At 44.0% G+C, this 18,458-nt stretch overlaps 1 protein-coding gene across 4 annotated transcripts in view; it reads left to right on the top strand.

The window, feature by feature from the left end:
* Positions 1-18,458, top strand: part of LOC118096142 (disks large homolog 5) — a 105,826-nt gene that overhangs the window by 71,170 nt on the left and 16,198 nt on the right. For 2 of the 4 annotated variants that reach the window (XM_060275016.2, XM_060275014.2), the window contains exons 13-23: positions 1,025-1,200; positions 1,358-1,461; positions 2,956-3,048; positions 3,261-4,286; positions 7,192-7,330; positions 7,484-7,628; positions 8,322-8,443; positions 10,219-10,311; positions 11,233-11,401; positions 16,391-16,553; positions 17,884-18,017. In XM_060275016.2, coding sequence (XP_060130999.2) covers positions 1,025-1,200; positions 1,358-1,461; positions 2,956-3,048; positions 3,261-4,286; positions 7,192-7,330; positions 7,484-7,628; positions 8,322-8,443; positions 10,219-10,311; positions 11,233-11,401; positions 16,391-16,553; positions 17,884-18,017 — 2,364 coding nt within the window. The remainder of the gene's footprint in view (positions 1-1,024; positions 1,201-1,357; positions 1,462-2,955; positions 3,049-3,260; positions 4,287-7,191; positions 7,331-7,483; positions 7,629-8,321; positions 8,444-10,218; positions 10,312-11,232; positions 11,402-16,390; positions 16,554-17,883; positions 18,018-18,458) is intronic. The other 2 variants (XM_060275015.2, XM_060275017.2) reach the window with 1 other exon arrangement.

Raw genomic sequence — 18,458 nt, 5'->3', positions numbered from 1 at the left:
TTAGACGTTAACCTTGTGAAGATGCAAGTATACAGAGAGGTCCGCTAGCACTTTACCATGCTAGCTCACCATGCTATACTGATCCCTGCAGCATGTAGCCTTCAGCTTCTCCGCTGATACCTTGCACAGAGCAAAACCTTTTCTCAGTAATGCCTCACACTCCTGCCAAGGCTGCTAAATGCAGCCTTGGCTTTATATCCGCCTCTGCACGGACACACATTCCTTAGGGAAAGGGCAGGTGGATGACTCCAGGCATCTAGGCTTGGACTGTTTCTAAGCTACCCAAAGCATCTGGTGTGCTAATTCTAAACACAATCCCGACACAGTGGATGGGCTGCTCAAGACATGGACCAGGCACTTAGTGCAGTTTCACCCATTTTTTCCAAATTGCATCAACAGCACATACCCATCAGACAATAATATGGGAAGAGAAATAATGCACAGATGTTTTCTGGAAAACTTTGAAAGCGTTGCCTGGTGAAGACATGTGCTGTTAAAAGAGTGTTAACTTGTTTTCGTCAGCACACACCTTGATTCCTAAGTATATTACAACTCCGCCATCCAGAGTTTTTTGGGAAGATGCCAAGGTTCTTTTGTTTTCAGCTCCTCTCAATCTTTCAATGTTGCTTTCAAAGTAATTACTCTGAAAGGGGTTGTTTAAAAAGTAGCTAAGAGACTGATCTGTAAACCAGAAATTCTCCATCCGTACAGCTTTTGGCAGAAATATTTCTACTTCATATGAGCTGTACCTAAATGCTGATTCAGAAAAAATTATGAGACATGTTCTCTCTGTCTGATGAATGTGAAAGATGCTGCAATCCTTAAGGAATCCTTAATCGATGTCCTGACAAAAATAGAACAATCACCAAACCGTTCTCCTGAAACCAAGAAATGAATTAAGATATTGTTGTATACCGTATCATGGCATTAAAAGTGTCTGCATTTCACTTGGATTAATCATTGCTTATAAGCACATGTAGGATAAACGGAAATTGATTTCCTCGCCTTTGTTCTAATTAATCAGAGTGAATGATTGGCTGCTGAAGATAAACGATGTGGACCTTACCAACAAGGATAAGAAGCAAGTAATAAAAGCGGTACTTAACGGCGGAGGAGTTATAAATATGGTTGTTCGCAGAAGGAAGTCCTTAGGAGGGAAAGTGATAACACCACTACACATAAATCTCGCTGGCCACAAAGGTAATTAATTTCAGTGATGAGTTCATGGTATTGTTTCACACATTCCCCAGTGAAATTTCTATACCACCCTTCATCTGAAGATCACAATATAAAAACACAAAAATATATACCATAGTAACGAACAAAGTAACCTATGCACCTATCTTCTCAATTTCAGATAGTGGAATTGGTCTAGAAAATGGAGTATTTGTTGCTACTGTAGTGCCTGGTAGCCCAGCTGCCAAAGAGGGATCCCTTGCAGTGGGAGATAGAATAATTGCCGTAAGTCACATTTTTAGTGTTTCTTAGTTCACGTTTGAGAATTGAGGTATAGTATATAGAAATACACACAAACCTCGGTTTGCAACCGCCTCCGTTTGCGACTGCTTCGGTTTCCGACCACCGCGGACCCGGAAGTGTTTACATCCGGGTTCTGCGGCGCTCGGATGCGCAGAAGCGATCTGCGCAGCTCTCGTGTGTGCGCAGAAGCGATCTGCAGAGCATGTGTGTGCACGTGCAGAAGCGCTCTATCGGCGCTTCGCACACGCGCAGAAGCGTGCCCCAGGGAGCGACGAACTCGGGGAGCGACCGGCTCCCCGGAACCAATTGTGGTCGTAAACGGAGGTATGACTGTATCTGAACTGAGATTCATATATTATGACAAATTACAGTTCAAATCCCCGCAATGGGCTGAGCTCCCGTTGCTTGGTCCCAGCTCCTGCCCACCTAGCATTTCAAAAGCACGTCAAAGTGCAAGTAAATAAATAGGTACCGCTCCAGCGGGAAGGTAAACAGCGTTTCCGTGTGCTGCTGTGGTTCGCCAGAAGCAGCTTAGTCATGCTGGCCACATGACCTGGAAGCTGTACGCCGGCTCCCTCTGCCAATAGAGCGAGATGAGCGCCACAACCCCAGAGTCGATCACGACTGGACCTAATGGTCAGGGGTCCTTTTACCTTTTTACAGTTTGTGCTAATAAAACCATGATTTGTGCTACCGAACATCCAGGCAATGCATGCTTTAAGAGCTACTAGTCTGTTTTAGAATTTCATCTGCTTAGCACTCCAGTCTATAAGACACAGTGGTTTTCACATCCCTACTTTGCATAAACCATGGTTTGCAAGACTTACTTCAAACTATGGTTTCGGGCTTTGGCTTGCAGTTTGCCCAAAAGCCATAGTTTGTCTATTCAGATATCACACCAAAACATAATTAGATTCCTTGACCATGATTTTGTGTGCCAGTAAGAGACAAACTATATGTTTCATGATATATCCAAGGCTTTGCAGAAATAAATCTTTTCTGATGATGTAGTCTGGCACCGATAATGATGGCTCCCTGAAAAGCATGGTTTGTAATTTGGGGCTCCAGCTTTGAATCCAACGCTGTCCAAGTTTTCAGTCATTGTTACACAAGGTTTCCATGGTTCCCAAGGAGTCATGCTTAGTTTAGGCTCATATGCAAACACATGAGAAGTGAAGGGATGGAGTAATGCTCTTTAGAGGGAGTGGGAACATAAATCATCCAAGTCTAAGAACATTGAACAGCCAGAAGGCCCATGTACCCCAGCATCCTGTTCTCACAGTGGTTATGCAGATACTGGTAGGAAACCTGTGTCTGATACCTAATTTGCAGTTTGTAGGAGTTGAGCATAGTGAATACCACATGATAGTATTGCCTTGAGGCAGCCTGGCATTTATCTTTATTGAATGTCAGCCAGCCAAATTGTTGACCCACTCCTAGCTTTTGTATGGTTGACATGCCATACTTTCATTGCAGATAAATGGCATTGCACTAGATAATAAATCACTGACTGAATGTGAAGCTTTGCTGCGAAACTGCAGGGAATCACTTACGCTTTCATTGATGAAGGTGAGTGTTGAAGGCGGTGGGAGGTAAAAGGGAGTAAAGGACACACCTTCCATTTTAAAACATGGGCTTACTTGCATCTACTGCATAGCTGTTAAAAATACTGCCTAACAACCTGCAAATTATACCAGCAGGAAGAAGAGGGCAGAGCACAACAAGATGCTGCAATCTTAGCATTCTGCTGAGAGCATGTTCTTTTTTATTTCTCCACCTAGGTTTTTCCTCAGAGCTCAAGCTCATCTTGGAGTGGTCAAAACATATTTGAAAACCTCAAGGATTCAGAGAAAATATCAAACTGCAGGGTCCATGCATCGGAGGTGCAGGCTCAGAATAAAAGAAACTTAAAACACAACAGCTCAACCCAAACAGACATTTTCAATCCAGACATAATGGACACCAAGAAGGACCAGAATGATCAGGACAGCAACTTATACTGCGATCTCAAACCATTCTCCAACACGGTTTTGCACACAGAGTCTCACCAGAGTGCAGTCCATGGGTGCCACAGTACCTCTGAACACAGCCTAGGCTCCTTTAGTCCAGATGTGTTTCGGGAACCAAGCTATGGCATTGTTGGTCTGGACAGCAGGAGACTGCCTTTTGAGTCCACAGTAGCAGACTGCATGGTGATTGAGAGTGTGTTGGACAAAGGGCATGGTGAGAAGCACAGTGGTGGCACTTGGCCCAAGATAATGGTCAACATTACTGCTGCAGAAACAGAAAAATTCTCTGTGTACAAAAAGCCAAAACAACGGAAGTCCATTTTTGATCCGGACACTTTCAAGAGGCCTCTGACTCCTCCTAAGATGGACTACTTGTCGCCCAGTCAGGTGTTGGGACATTCACCCCAGCCCTCCAAAACGGAAACCATTTCCACCCCTCCCACCCCTCCCAAGAGAAGCGATTCTATTAAGTTCAAACACAAACAGCAAGCAAGTTCCACCTCGGACTCCACCGCCATGACCGGCTCGCCACCATCCAGTCCTGCCACAGCTCAGCCTCCTGTGTCCATTGAACTCAAGCCAGATTGTGGTATTCATAAGGGGCGAGGTAGACCTTCTGGACATTATTACAGGGAAGAGGGGGTTGACACTGCACATTTGCCTTCAAGGAAATCCTATGAAGATGACATTGGTTTTCAAAGAATGGAAGAGCCCAAAATTAAAAGGCCAAGGCCCAAGTCTGCTCCTGCCTTGAGACATAAACTAACCCCTGTGCCTATTCCTAATCCACCTCATCAGGTAGATACGAGAATGTGAAGTGTGGGTCCTGGCACATATTTTCCAAAGTGATTTATTTGTGTGGTGTACCTTTTCTGCATCAAGGCAAAGAGCAAAAGAAAAGGGTTAACTGGTTGTCCTACGTGTATGCTTAAGATCCCAGGAATTGGAAGTTGAAATGAAGTGGAACATTTGTGGGGCAGTTCCACACATGGTAGTTGCCTTTACTAGGAAGCAAAACCCCATAATGCAGAAGTGGCCCATTAGCCACCTGTAGTCAAGATCCAACCCTAAGGCAGTTTACATTTGAGCCCTTGGTTGAACTTCCAATTTGTAATCAGATTATGATAGATTAACTCACAGTTCCACTTGTAGGGTGGGATTCATCAAGCTGTAAAGAGAAGCTGTTCTCCATTTTGATATTACGTCTTGCATGTAAATATGAAATTGTATACAGTGGTGCCTCGCTAGACGAATGCCCTGTTAGACAAATTTTCCGCTATACGAATAGGTTTTGCAATCGGAGGTTGCCTCGCAAGAGGACGAGGTTTTCTATGGCCGCCGCATCGTCTTGCAAAGCGTGGCCATAAAAACCTCCGATCACAAAACCTACATTTGTCTAGTGATAGGGGCATTTGTCTAGTGAAAGGGGAACCAGCTGTAGCAAGGGAAGAAGGCAAAGGAAGATCAGCTGAGAGGCGCTGACAGCTGTCAGCGCCTCTCAGCTGATTTTTCTTTGCCTTTTTCCCGCACTGCAGCTGGTTCCCCTTTGTGTTCCGCTGGTCTCTGCCGATGAGGGTCAACCAGCAGAACACAAAGGGCTGTAGCGCGGGAAGAAGGGGGGGAGAAGTGGAGGAACGGATCTGTTTCTCCACTTCTCCCCCCGCCGCCACACCACGGACACCCAGGAACATCGGACGGTGTTTCGGAGAAGCACTGCGCCTCTCTGAAGCCCCGTCCGATGTTGGCTTTGTGCCAGGCAGCGGGAGAAGCGGTTCCTCCGTTTCTCCCGCCGCAGCCTGTGACACAGCTGTTTGCCTCAGCAGCAGCCGCCTAACAAGCAGAGAAACCGCTTCTCCCCGCCGCCTGGCACAAAGCCAGCATGGGACGGGGCTTGCCGGCTCTGTCAGGCGGGGGTGAGGAAAAGCGGAGGATCGCCCCCGCCTCGCCCGACAGAGCTGGCATTTGTTGGTGCTGCGGGGGGCTTTTCGCCGCCTGCTTTCCCCTTGGCTTGGGGAAGGCAGGCGGCAAAACACCCCGCTTTCTCCCGCTCACCTCAGCGGCGGGCTTTCTCTTGCTCGCCCCGCGCGTGCGCTCACCCTCAGGCCGACCCGGGATCGGCCGTATCAGCGCAGATCTGTTACCTCCATGGATGTGGACAGGCTGCTTGGATGAGTGAAACCGACCACCTGTCTCTTTGATCCTTGCCCATCCTAGCTCCTAAAAGCGAGCCAGAAAGGGCTGGGTGATGGGCTCCACGGGGTGGTGAATGCTTCCCTCTGTGAGGGAGCCTTCCCCGACCTGCTGAAAGAGGCGGTTATTAAATCGCTTCTTAAAAAAACATATTCGGACCCCACCAATATGGCCAACTATTGGTCAGTCTCAAATCTTCCATTCTTGGGCAAGGTGATTGAGCGGGTGGTTGCGCAACTCCAGGCATGCCTGGAGGGTGCGGACCATTTGGATCCCTTCCAATCAGGATTCAGGCCTCACCATAGGACTGAAACTGCCTTGGTCGCGCTGGTTGATGATCTCCGGCGGGCTAGGGACAAAGGTGAAAGCTGTTTGCTAGTTCTTCTGGATCTCTCAGCGGTCTTTGATACCATCGACCACAACATCCTTCTGGACCGGCTAGAGGGGCTGAGAGCTGGGGGCACTGTTATACAGTGGTTCTGCTCCTTCCACCTGGGCTGTGTTCAGAAAGTGGTATTGGGGATAAGTGTTCTAATTCCTGGGTTCTCGCTTGTGGGGTGCCTCAGGGTTCCGTCCTCTCCCCCATGCTTTTTAATATCTATATGAAGCTGCTGGGAGAGATCATCAGGGGGTTGGGGCTGGGTGTTCATCAGTTTGCAGATGATACCCAGCTCTACCTCTCTTTCAAATCAGAACCAGTGAAGGCGGTGAAGGTCCTGTGTGAGTGTCTGGAGGTGGTTGGAGGATGGATGGCGGTTAATGGATTGAGGTTGAATCCTGACAAGACAGAAGTACTGTTTTGGGGGGATTGGGTGGGTGGGTATTGAAGGACTCCCTGGTCCTGAATGGGTTAACTGTGCCCCTGCAGGACCAGGTGCGCAGCCCGGGAGTCATTTTGGATTCACAGCTGTCCATGGAGGTGCAGGTTAATTCTGTGTCCAGGGCAGCTGTCTACCAGCTCCATCTGGTATGCAGGCTGAGACCCTACCTGCCCGCAGACTGTCACTAACAGACTTACCATACCCATTAGCCAATCACCCATTCCTTCCCCCCTGCCCCCATTATATATAAGGGTCTGATGACTTCTGTTTCAGTGTATCTGAAGAAGTGTGCATGCATACAAAAGCTTATACCTGAAACTACTCAGTTGGTCTCTAAGGTGCTACATTATCATTTTTAATTTTTTTGGAAGGATTCTTTTAAAGACTTCCTTAGATCATATAACTTTCTTGACGACTTGATTCTTTTAAGGGAATTTTTAGGTTTTTAAGAAGAGTCTTTTTAACTATCTTTTTAAAGAACTGTTTTAATTTATTTTGACTATGGCAGACCAACATGGCTACCTACTTGAATCTCAGTTAGATATCTTTTGTGCAACAAAATATGCTGGGCCACTGTTTGGAGAACAGTATAACCCCTCTGTGAATCTAGATGTTGGTCATCCCTGCCATGCTGGATACCAGAATAATGACTTTGAGTTGAAAGTGTGTGTGATACTAAACTTTCCCCACAGGTACAAAAATACACTCCAGCAAGTGAAGAGCATCTTTCTCCTGAGCTGCAAGAATGGCCAATGTATTCACCAAAACAGTCTGGTAGGCACAGTGATGGGTTTGTCCCTACCTCTTTATACCCTGGAAGCCTGTCATCAGGTTAGTAACAACATACAAACTGTGTGTTGAATTGAAATCTTGAATCCTTGGTATGCAGAGGCACTATCATTTATGTAGTTACGGGATGCATTTTTTTATTATTGTTGAATGAACCTTCAGCACTTAATTAATGTACTGTTCTACAACCTATAGGTACGGTACCAAGAAACATTGCACCATGTCCTGCAGTAACAGCTGTTATGAGAAATCCTGTTTACACTGCTTGGAGCCATAGAGTTAACACCAGCAATTGCCCTTCTGTTGCCAGCCAATATTGTTATCAGCATCTGCATCCCAGGTATGTAAAAGAAAAAAGAACCTTTGCTGGATCTAACTGAAAGTCTAGCTGTTCTTCTATTCTGCTTTCAGCAGTGTCCAAGCACAAGTGTCGGTGCTGACCTTTAAAGCCCTAAATGGCCTCGGCCCAGTATACCTGAAGGATTGTTTCCACCCCCAGCTGAGATCCAGCTCCGAGGGCCTTCTGGCCATTCCCTCACTGTGAGAAGTGAGGTTATAGGGAACCAGGCAGAGGGCTTTCTTGGTAGTGGTGCCCGCTTGGTGGAACGCGCTCCCATTAGATGTCAAGGAAATAAACTATCTGACTTTTAGAAGACATCTGAAGGCAACCCTGTATCGGGAAGTTTTTAATGTTTGACCTTTTATCGTGTTTTTAATACTCTGTTGGGAGCCGCCCACAGTAGCTGGGGAAACCCAGCCAGATAGACAGGGTATAAATAATAATAATATATTATTATTATTATTATTATTTTTTATTATTATTATTATTATTATTATTATTATTATTATTATTATGGCACATGAAGGCTACCATTTTGTCTCCATTTATTTCCCCACTAGCAAATCGGTGAATCGTCTCCATTCTGCCATTGTGTTATGAACACTTTCATATGTCAGGATTGTGTCTTAACCACACATAGTGGGTGATTGGTGATTCTGAACCAGTAACACACAGTTTTTCTATGTGTTGTAGTGCTCAACACCAGGGCCGTCTGAGTTTGGATCTTAGTCACAAGCACTCTAGTGAGTGTTCTGACAACTCACGCACAAGGTCATCGCATGGTTCAAATTCACTGCCTTCTAGTGCAAGACTTGGTAAGTGGCATTTCAGATTGGGCAATGCAGGCCATTTCTTTCCTTCCTAAGTCTGTGCAATTGAGGAAAAAATATTCGGTTTTCTATCTAGCTGTTGCTGCAAGATTCAGACTCTGTTCTCTGTCTTTGGCCACTCAGAGACAGCCTTTCAAGGCCCGGGGATTCTCATTTGATGGTCCAGCAGTAGTCTGACATCATCGTTTTGTCCCATCACCCTTGATAACGCTCTTCCATTGTCTTCAGGTCTTGATGAAAGTGCTCTCCCTGTTCATCACTGACTGCCCCAAGGTTTTTGGGGAATTGATCTAGGTGACTGTTCAGGAAATGGAACTTCAAACTCATATTGCACCCAAGATTGTGGAAAGCCAAGAACTTTTTTTAAACTACAACCTCATAGCGGTCTGCTTTTTTGTTGCCAAGGAAGTTTTTGGTAACTGCCACGAAAGACTGCCACGCTTTCTTCTCTTTGCCATTCATCTTCCTGACAAATTCCTCATCTCGAATAAGGGCACGAATTTGAGGTCCATCGAACACACCTGCTTTGATCTTCTCAAAAGACATGGTGGGGAAAGCTGCAACTATATGTTGAATATATTTACCTTCAGTATTTAATGCCTTCACAAACTGTTTCATTAACCCATCTTTATGGTTGACTGTGACATGGAAGGAGGAATTCTGGATTTGATTCTGAGATGGGTTTAAAAGAATTAATTTGGAGTTTGAAAAGTGACATAGGAGGTAAGGATGAGATCTTGCAGATTTATTATAACGAATCAGGATGTCATAAGCCAATATTTACTTCAAGGCTGAACATATAGCTGTCCGTATTTGACATAGGAGACATGAAAAAAGATGGCTTGATGAAACAGTTTGCAAAGGCATTAAATACTGAAGGTAAATGTTTTCAAATACAAGTGCAAATTCTTACCTGAATAACAGCAGCTGGTCTATACTGTATTCCAAGGGAATACGTTTTTTTTTGCATACCTTCAGCTGTACATAGATATACATGTCATTTGCAATGCTATACACGTCATGTTCAATGCTATATAAGTCACTTACATTTATAATCATATTGTACTACTTTGGCTATGTGTTTAATAAAATATTGAATTCTTGCATTGCGAAAAACGAAGATTATAGTGAAAAGTGAAAAACATGAATTGCAAAAAAAAAAAAAAACACCTAGAGCTTACAGAACAAAACCAAATTCAGCTATGAAATCAGCATGTTGAAATTAGGTTAGAACAACTGCAGGTGTCAATGCAACAAAAATTTTGTTCCCCAGTGACGGCGGTTCACTCACTGCAAGAAGCAAAGCTACAGGGAACCAGGCAGAGGGCCTTCTCAGTAGTGGCACCCGCCCTGTGGAATGCCCTCCCATCAGATGTCAAAGAGATAAACAACTACTTGATGTTTAGAAAACATCTGAAGGCAGCCCGGTTTAGGGAAGTTTTTAATGTGTGACATTTTAATGTATTTTAATCTTTGTTGGAAGCCACCCAGAGTGGCTGGGGAAACCTAGCCGGATGGGCGGGATACAAATAATAAATTATTTATTTAAGAAAAGATGTCCCCCGTGTGATTGATATATCTCCATTTAACTACCAGAGGATGCAGTTAGATTTTTCTCTGTAATAATAAAGCTTGTTCCAGAGGACCACTTTATATTGCTACAGCAGAAATCTTGCAGATCTCTTGTGGAATTCAGGGCCTAAAGGAGTTTATCGTATCTTTCTTCTTAATCCTGACTCCTTTTCCTTTTCCTTTTAAAGTAGGTTCTTCCAGCAACTTGCAATATAGGACAGAACGAATAAAAATACCATGGACGCCAAGATACCCGAGGTCCGTCATTGGCTCCGATAGGGGTAATTTATTTATTTATATCATTTCTTTCTTGGGAATTACTACATGAATGGAGAGTTCTGCGTTCCAACTAGTAGATTTTTGTCAATGTTTAGAGCAGGGAACCCTCCCACCTTTGGTGGGCCCCCTGGGCTCACATTTGGAAATCTTGGAAACTGGCATGGGCACCACAACATAGCCATTTTGTAGGAAAAAAACACAATAATTGGATGAGAAAAGCCTCCTCCCCGAAGCAGCAGGTAAAACACCCATGCATGCCCCCTTAACAAATACAACACAGGCACAAAGGGAGGCGACCCCCAAATTAAAAAAACAAACAAACCAGACCCTAATTTATTTATTTATTTTTAATTGAGAGGGTTAGGAAGGGGGGCTCAAGGGGGAGTCTGAAGGTACCACGGTGCACATTGGGCAGTCCATGTTTTGAGCAAGGACATGCTCCCATCCCATATATCTAGTGCATGGATATTAAAAACGTTCTCTCTACCCCCTCAACCTCTCAGTGTTAGTATGAACCCACCCCCCCAAAAAATTCATTAGAGCATTTATTATTTTATTTTAAATTTATTCATTTGGTTTTTCAGGTAATAATTTTACAGTCACATATCCAACATACAACATAGAAACAAATCTTTTACCTCTCCATTGTGACCAAAATTCATCTTTAAACTACAAGTGGTATTCCAATCCTATTAACTGTTTACAATGGTATTTAAGACGAGTTAAAAAATTTCCCCATTTCCCATCATATCCTAGTGGTGGGGTAGTCTTTAAATGGCGCACATACTTTAACATTTAGGTGTTGTTGTTGGAAGCCCACTATTAAAACACTTGGAAGCCAATGTAAAGTAACGGTGTGACTTCCCCGATAACTTTTGCAACACATCCAACTGCCATGGCTGCTCCTGTACTGTTCTATACAGGTTCACTGTCTCATTCCGAATGTAGCAGCCCCAGCCTGGTAACCCCACCGCAGTCACCGCTTAACCTGGAGACCTCATCCTTCGCCAGTAGCCAGTCACAGAACTCGCTTTCCACCTTGCCCAGGATCTCAGTGAGCCCAGTATCTGTAGGGCAACGTCGAAAAGACAAGTAAGTTATTCTGTAAATGTCTTAGGTAGGGCTAGTTAAAATAGTGGTTAAATGTATAAATGGAAAAAAAATAGCAAGAGAAATGGGGGAAATGTGCTAAGCACAGACACTGCAGCCTTCTAGACCAGTAGCATTCAGCCTCTTTTCAAGCTGGGACTTGCCTTTGACCCCAGTCTGCAAAATTTGACTGATTGTCTCCCACCCCACCCCATCCCAGTCCCTACTATCTATGATACCTTTCTGCTCCTCTCTTCCATGTCCCCTGGCTGTCCTTGTGCCCGCAATCTTTCTGCTTTGCATTCTTTTTTCTTAAAAAACTGAGAAAAGTGGCAAAGGTGTGGGTTGGACCCCTGGTGCAGCCCACATTAGGGTGGCCAAGATGTTGAGGGCCAATGTTCCAGAGAACAGTCCCTCCCAGAAAAGTTACAGGTGCCAGGTCACATGGATGTCCCCATTCTGGTAGCAAACACAACAAGGAATATGTTAACAGTTTACATAGGTTTGCTTCATGATTGCGCTTGAATTGACTGTTCCATTTTGGAGATTCTTTCACTTAACAGCACATGGCCAGTATGATGAGCCAAGGCATGTGCCTAAATGGAGAGAAGAGAGAGAATTGCAGGGGGAGGGGGCTGCTTCTGAATGAAGACATATGTGTGTGCGACCTTTAATTCTTGCAGGGTTGAACAGCATGTGAAGAAGCTTCACTCTTGTGCTGTAGAAAAGAAGGACTGCAACCAGGGCATTCCTGCCTTTATTGCGGTCAAAGGATAGGGTGACCAGTGATCCATGCATAATCCATTGCAAATAAAACAATTTCTGGGTAGCGGAAGGGTGAATGGCAGTAGTACAATCTGAACTGTGATGACACCCCTTTCTGTGACACATGAAACAAAAAGGTCTGGCAACTCTGAATCATAGAGTTGGAAGAGACCACAAGGGCCATCCAGTCCAACCCCCTGCCAAGCAGGAAACACCGTCAAAGCATTCCTGACAGATGGCTGTCAAGCCTCTGCTTAAAGACCTCCAAAGAAGGAGACTCCACCACACTCCTTGGCAGCAAATTCCACTGTCGAACAGCTCTTACTGTCAGAAAGTTCTTCTTAATGTTTAGGTGGAATCTTCTTTCTTGTAGTTTGAATCCATTGCTCCGTGTCCACTTCTCTGGAGCAGCAGAAAACAACCTTTCTCCCTCCTCTATATGGCATCCTTTAATATATTTGAACATGGCTATCATATCACCCCTTAACCTTCTCTTCTCCAGGCTAAACATGCCCAGCTCCCTAAGCCGTTCCTCATAGGGCATCGTTTCCAGGCCTTTGACCATTTTGGTTGCCCTCTTCTGGACACGTTCCAGCTTGTCAGTATTCTTCTTGAACTGTGGTGCCCAGAACTGGACACAGTACTCCAGGTGAGGTCTGACCAGAGCAGAATACAGTGGTACTATTACTTCCCTTGATCTAGATGCTATACTCCTATTGATGCAGCCCAGAATTGCATTGGCATTTTTAGCTGCTACATCACACTGTTGACTCATGTCAAGTTTGTGATCTACCAAGACTCCTAGATCCTTTTCACATGTACTGCTCTCAAGCCAAGGTGTCACCCATCCTGTATTTGTGCCTTTCATTTTTTATTTTTTATTTGCCCAAGTGTAGTACTTTACATTTTTCCCTGTTAAAATTCATCTTGTTTGCTTTGGCCCAGTTGTCTAATCTGTTACGGTCATTTTGAAGTGTGATCCTGTCCTCTGGGGTATTAACCACCCCTCCCAATTTGGTGTCATCTGCAAACTTGATCAGGATGCCCTCAAGCTCATCATCCAAGTTGTTTATAAAGATTTTGAATAAGACTGGGCCCAAGACAGAACCCTGTGGCACCCCACTAGTCACTTCTCTCCAGGATGAAGAGGAGCCATTGATGAGCACCCTTTGGGTTCGGTCAGTCAGCCAGTTACAAATCCATTGAATGGTAGCATTGTCTAGCCCACATTTTACTAGCTCCTTTACAAGAATATCATGGTGCATCTTGTCAAAGGCCTTGCTGAAATCAAGATCCACAGTGTTCCCTTCATCTACCAGGCTTGTGACTCTCTCAAAAAATGAGATCAGATTAGTCTGACATGACCTATTTTTCAGAAACCCATGCTGACTTTTAGTGATCACAGCATTCCTTTCTAGGTGCTCACAGACCGTTTGCTTAATGATCTGCTTTAGAATCTTTCCTGGTATTTATGTCAGGCTGACTGGGCGGTAATTGTTTGGGTCCTCCCTTTCCCCCTTTTTGAATATAGGGACAGCATTTGCCCTCCTCCAGTCTGCTGGGACTTCGCCTGTTCGCCAGGAATTTTCAAAGATTATTGCCAGTGGTTCTGAAATCACCTCTGCCAGTTCTTTTAATACTCTTGGATGTAGTTCATCTGGCCCTGGAGACTTGAATACATCTAAACTAGCCAAGTCTTCTTGTACTACCTCCTTACTTGTTCTGGGCTTGGTTTCTCCTGCTGAATCATCTGCTCCATATTCTTCAGGTCGGGCATTGTTTTCTTTTTTGGAGAAGACTGAGGCAAAGAAGGCATTGAGGAGTTCTGCCCTTTCTCTGTCCCCTGTTTGCATTTCACCATCTTCTCCTCTAAGTGACCCCACTGTTTCCTTGTTCTTCCTTTTGTTACGGACATACCCATAAAAGCCCTTTTTGTTGCTTTTAACCTCTCTAGCAAGCCTGAGTTCGTTCTGTGCTTTAGCTTTTCTGACTTTGTCTCTACACGTGCTGGCTATTTGTTTGAATTCCTCTCTGGTGGTTTCCCCCTTTTCCCATTTTTTTGTACATATCCCTTTTAAATCTTAACTCATTTAAAAGTTCTTTAGATAGCCACCCTGGCTTCTTTAGGCACCTTCCATATTTCCGTCTCATTGGTATTGCCTGAAGTTGTTCTTTTAATGTTTCCCTTTTAACAAACTATCTGCCCCATCCTTTCTGCTTGAGGGATAAGTATGATAAGATGTTAGTGTTGTGGTGAGTATATATATATATTCTGTACTTAAGGTTAAGCAGGTGCTATGTAAACTCATGGCAGTTTCACAGACTCCCAAAGGAGCTGACTGCATCTGAGCAAAGCTTTTCCAGAGAATATGAAAGATTCTTACATGACAAAATTCGGAATCACAGAGACTCGCCTGTCATCACACTGAGCAAAGGCACTGATGTCCCTTTCTATGCATGACCAAATCTGTGAAGCTCCCATTCAGAGCATTGAAAGGTGCATGGAGGGACAGAAGTAGCTTACAGATTGGTGGATTTTTGGAGCATATTCATTAATCTGTGAATGGGTTGGCTGGTCGTCTTCCCCAGCTCCCCAACCCCCCAATAATAATGGAGGAAGGTGCCATATATACCAAGGGCTGGGTCGTACATGAGGCTAGAGCGTTTGGGGCTGCCAATGGACTCTCATCCAGACCAACTGACTGTAGTAGAGGCTTCTATCACCGGTCACAAGAATATTATCATCATCATTCATTGCAGCCCTGTCTGCTACTCTCACAAAAATAATACTTTGGAAATAACGTTTATAAAGCACACCCCTCTTTTTTCATTTTGTTTGCCAAAAAAGCACCTATGCAAAGACTGTTTTGCCCAGAAACCAGGCCAGGTCTGTCTTCTCTGGCTTGCGCAGCTCATGCATGTGTTTATTGTGTACTCTATTCACTATGTTTATTCTTCGTACAAGAGTGCCCACAAGAGTACAAGTGCCTTAGAGCTGATATCAGGAGTCCGTGGTTAATCTTGCACCTTGGGGAGAAGGGGGAATTGGAGTAAAAAGCAAAACAATTTGCTGGGAGCTGTCACCCAACCACCCACTGAGTGGACACTTCCCTGTGCAAACAGCAAGATGGCCGAGAAAGCTGCGGCTTCCTTCCCTACCAATAATGGAAGTTTAGCCCAGGGTTTTGCATGCCTGAAACTACCCAAAGTCAAGAGGTTGGGGGCCTTGGTGTCATATGCAGGTGAATGGAGCATGCATCGCAGCTCTAGGAGTTGTCAGTCAAACAGTTGACACAAACCAGGGTTGAGCTGTGTTTGGTAGGAAATTGGTACCAGGGCTTGACTTGCACTTTTCATGGGGCTTGATTTCTGGTCTCAATTTAGTCTCTGTTGTTACTATCTCTCTTTCTAAGTGTTTCTTCTTCTCTTTTCTGCACCCCTCTGCATCTTTCAGATATTTGTTCCGTAATAGGTCTTTTCTGAGAATCCCTGTGGCTCCTAGGCCAAGGTTCTGTTCACTAAGGAGTTTGAGGTTGGCTTGATATAAAGGTTGTCCTTCTCAAGCAGTATTTGCGCACCTTCCCTGTGCTATTTACATGTTTGGATAATTCCCCCCAAAGGAAAAATTGCATGGTAATTGCAATCCTACCATGCAAGCTGCCATTTTTAATGGCTTGACCATTTTTAATGGTTTTTTTTTAAAAAAGCTGCTTAATTTTCTTTGACTAATGTTGTGTTCCCTGCATACAAATATTAAATATTGGTATTGTGCTTTCCTTGTTCTTGCCTTCCCATGTTATATTTATGTTTGTTGCCTCTTAAGGATCTCACATTTCTTTGTAAATTGGCGTAAGGCTTCCTTCTGAAACATTTTCTAAAATGCATATTATATATGTTCACTTACCTATATATAATATGGATAAAGATGTGTTTTGTTTCAAACTCATCATTTAATTTCTACTTCTTGTGTTTTAATTTTCCTCCCCTCCCTTTTTGTTCTTATCTCTAAATGCATTTAAAACGTTCGTTTTAATTGATTTGGCCACCATACATTGCATGATGGTGTTAAGGGAATGCTGCTGCTTGCAGCATTTCTCTTTTTAAGGCGGTCTTCTGCTTTTAAGGGTTAGGGTGGGAATGAGTAGTGCATGTCTTTTATGTAATTTGTTCCGTTTTGTGTGGGGTGTCCATGGTTTGATGGTTCCTCCTCCTCATTTCCTCTCGAAGGCCTTATATGGAAGAACCGCGGCATGTCAAAGTGCAGAAGGGCTCAGAGCCACTAGGAATCTCCATCGTATGCGGTGAAAATGGTGGGATCTTTGTCTCTAAAGTGACTGGTGGCAGCATCGCCCATCAGGCTGGACTTGAATATGGTGACCAGTTACTGGAGGTAAAGGTTTTCTGACCTTTGTAAGCTGACCAATGCTGCTATTTTTACACCATGGGCAGCTTGCTCTGAATGGTTTAGATGCTGGCATTTACAAACTGCCAATTTTATTTGCGGATCAACTTGCTTTCATAAACAGAATGGATATCACAATATACTTAGTGTGTTGCTATTTCTACATTCGCCTGAAATTGCCACCTACAAACACAATGACAAACAAACAAATGAGCCAACCTGGGGAAAACAGGGATTTGGGTCTGTATCACCCATTGGAGGAGCTGCAACCCACTCTGGGTCCCCAATGAGTATTCCTGCATGTTAACACACATTTAGAAATATGCATTGCCACATTCACACATTGCACTTTTGAATTAAGCTGTAATGTGAGAATCCTAAAAGATTCGGGGGGGGGGCTTCCTTTGACTTACCCCCTTGCTAAATTGTCTGGCATGTTTGCAATAAAATTTCACAACGTTGCTGTTTTGGATGCCTAAAAGGAGAGCATGGGGGTCCCACAAAGTTGTTACTCATATTGGCGTAATCCAACAGGAGGAAACAAAGCCAGTCAAATTGTCATCAGTAGTGCTCATCCTCTTTCACTCGCCTATTCAGCCTTCCAAATGTATGGGGTTGGCTACTGGATCAAACTTTTCGGCCTGGGCAAATGTTAAAAGAGCACCTATTTGGATCAGAGGGATTGCCCACAAGGCTTGTGTTTCCACACACCATTGAATTTACTTAAAATTTAAAGGTTCGTTAGTCTTTGGTATCCCACCAGCCTCAGAACATAGCTAATCAAATGTGAAACGCATTTACTTCCTTGTATGTGTGTTTAAAATGTTTCTTAATGTAAAAAGCTGGGTTTTTTATTTTTTTAAAAATACTATTTAGGAAAACTTTTCTATACTTTATTACAGGCACCCCCAAACTGCGGCCCTCCAGATGTTTTGGCTTACAACTCCCATGATCCCTAGCTAGCAGGACCAGTGGTCAGGAAAGATGGGAATTGTAGTCCAAAACATCTGGAGGGCCAAAGTTTGGAGATGCCTGCTTTAGTAGGTCAGCAAATTATCCACTTACAGAGCAGTCAGGTCAAATTGTCAAGATTTTATGATGGCATTGATTTTTTCTTCAAAGTGGTAATTGAATAATATAGAATCAGTTATGGCATTCCTATCCACCCTGACTTGAACTTGAATATCTTGCGCTACAGATCCAATAAATCGGGGTGGGGGGATCAAATTTCAGAAAGAAATATGAAGCTTATTTCATCAGCGGGAATGTGCTGCTGAGTGCATGTGTCTTCTTCCTCCTCCTCCTCCTCCTCCCACAGTTTAATGGAATAAATCTGCGGAATGCTACAGAACAGCAAGCGCGGCTCATCATCGGACAGCAGTGTGACACCATAACTATTCTAGCACAATACAATCTACACATGTTCCAACTTGGCAATCACTCACGATCAAGGTAAGATTGGTTAGACCTTATCCAGGTTGGCCTACGCCGTGTGAACTGATAGTTTTTGCTTTCTCGGATCAGGCATCTGGAGGTTGGCAGATAGCTGTAATTGTTAAGCTTCCTTAGTTGTGGTTTGCTATGATGTCTGAATTGAACCACTGCAAAATAGATACTCTCCCTGAGGACGACTGGTGGGAAGAGGGCATATTGTTTTCCATGTCAACAACCCCAGGTTGAACCTCCTTATTGGGTGTAAAAACCAAGAGCCAATCACAACACTTGTCTGAAGCAGTAAAAGGGTGTGCAGGGGAATGGGATTCTTGACAGCAAATTTATATGTTACACAAGAAACACATGTATTTTTAGGTATCTCTCACCTGTTTTGGAATCCAATTCACATGAGCAGATTCCATCCCACCAGCATCCAGTACATTCTACAGAGCTGCTGCC

Source organism: Zootoca vivipara, chromosome 5, assembly GCF_965207765.1.
Source record: "Zootoca vivipara chromosome 5, rZooViv2.hap1.1, whole genome shotgun sequence".
Lineage (NCBI taxonomy): Eukaryota > Metazoa > Chordata > Lepidosauria > Squamata > Lacertidae > Zootoca > Zootoca vivipara.
Note: the sequence above shows the minus strand (reverse complement) of the source record. Positions and strands in the feature narration are given on the sequence as shown.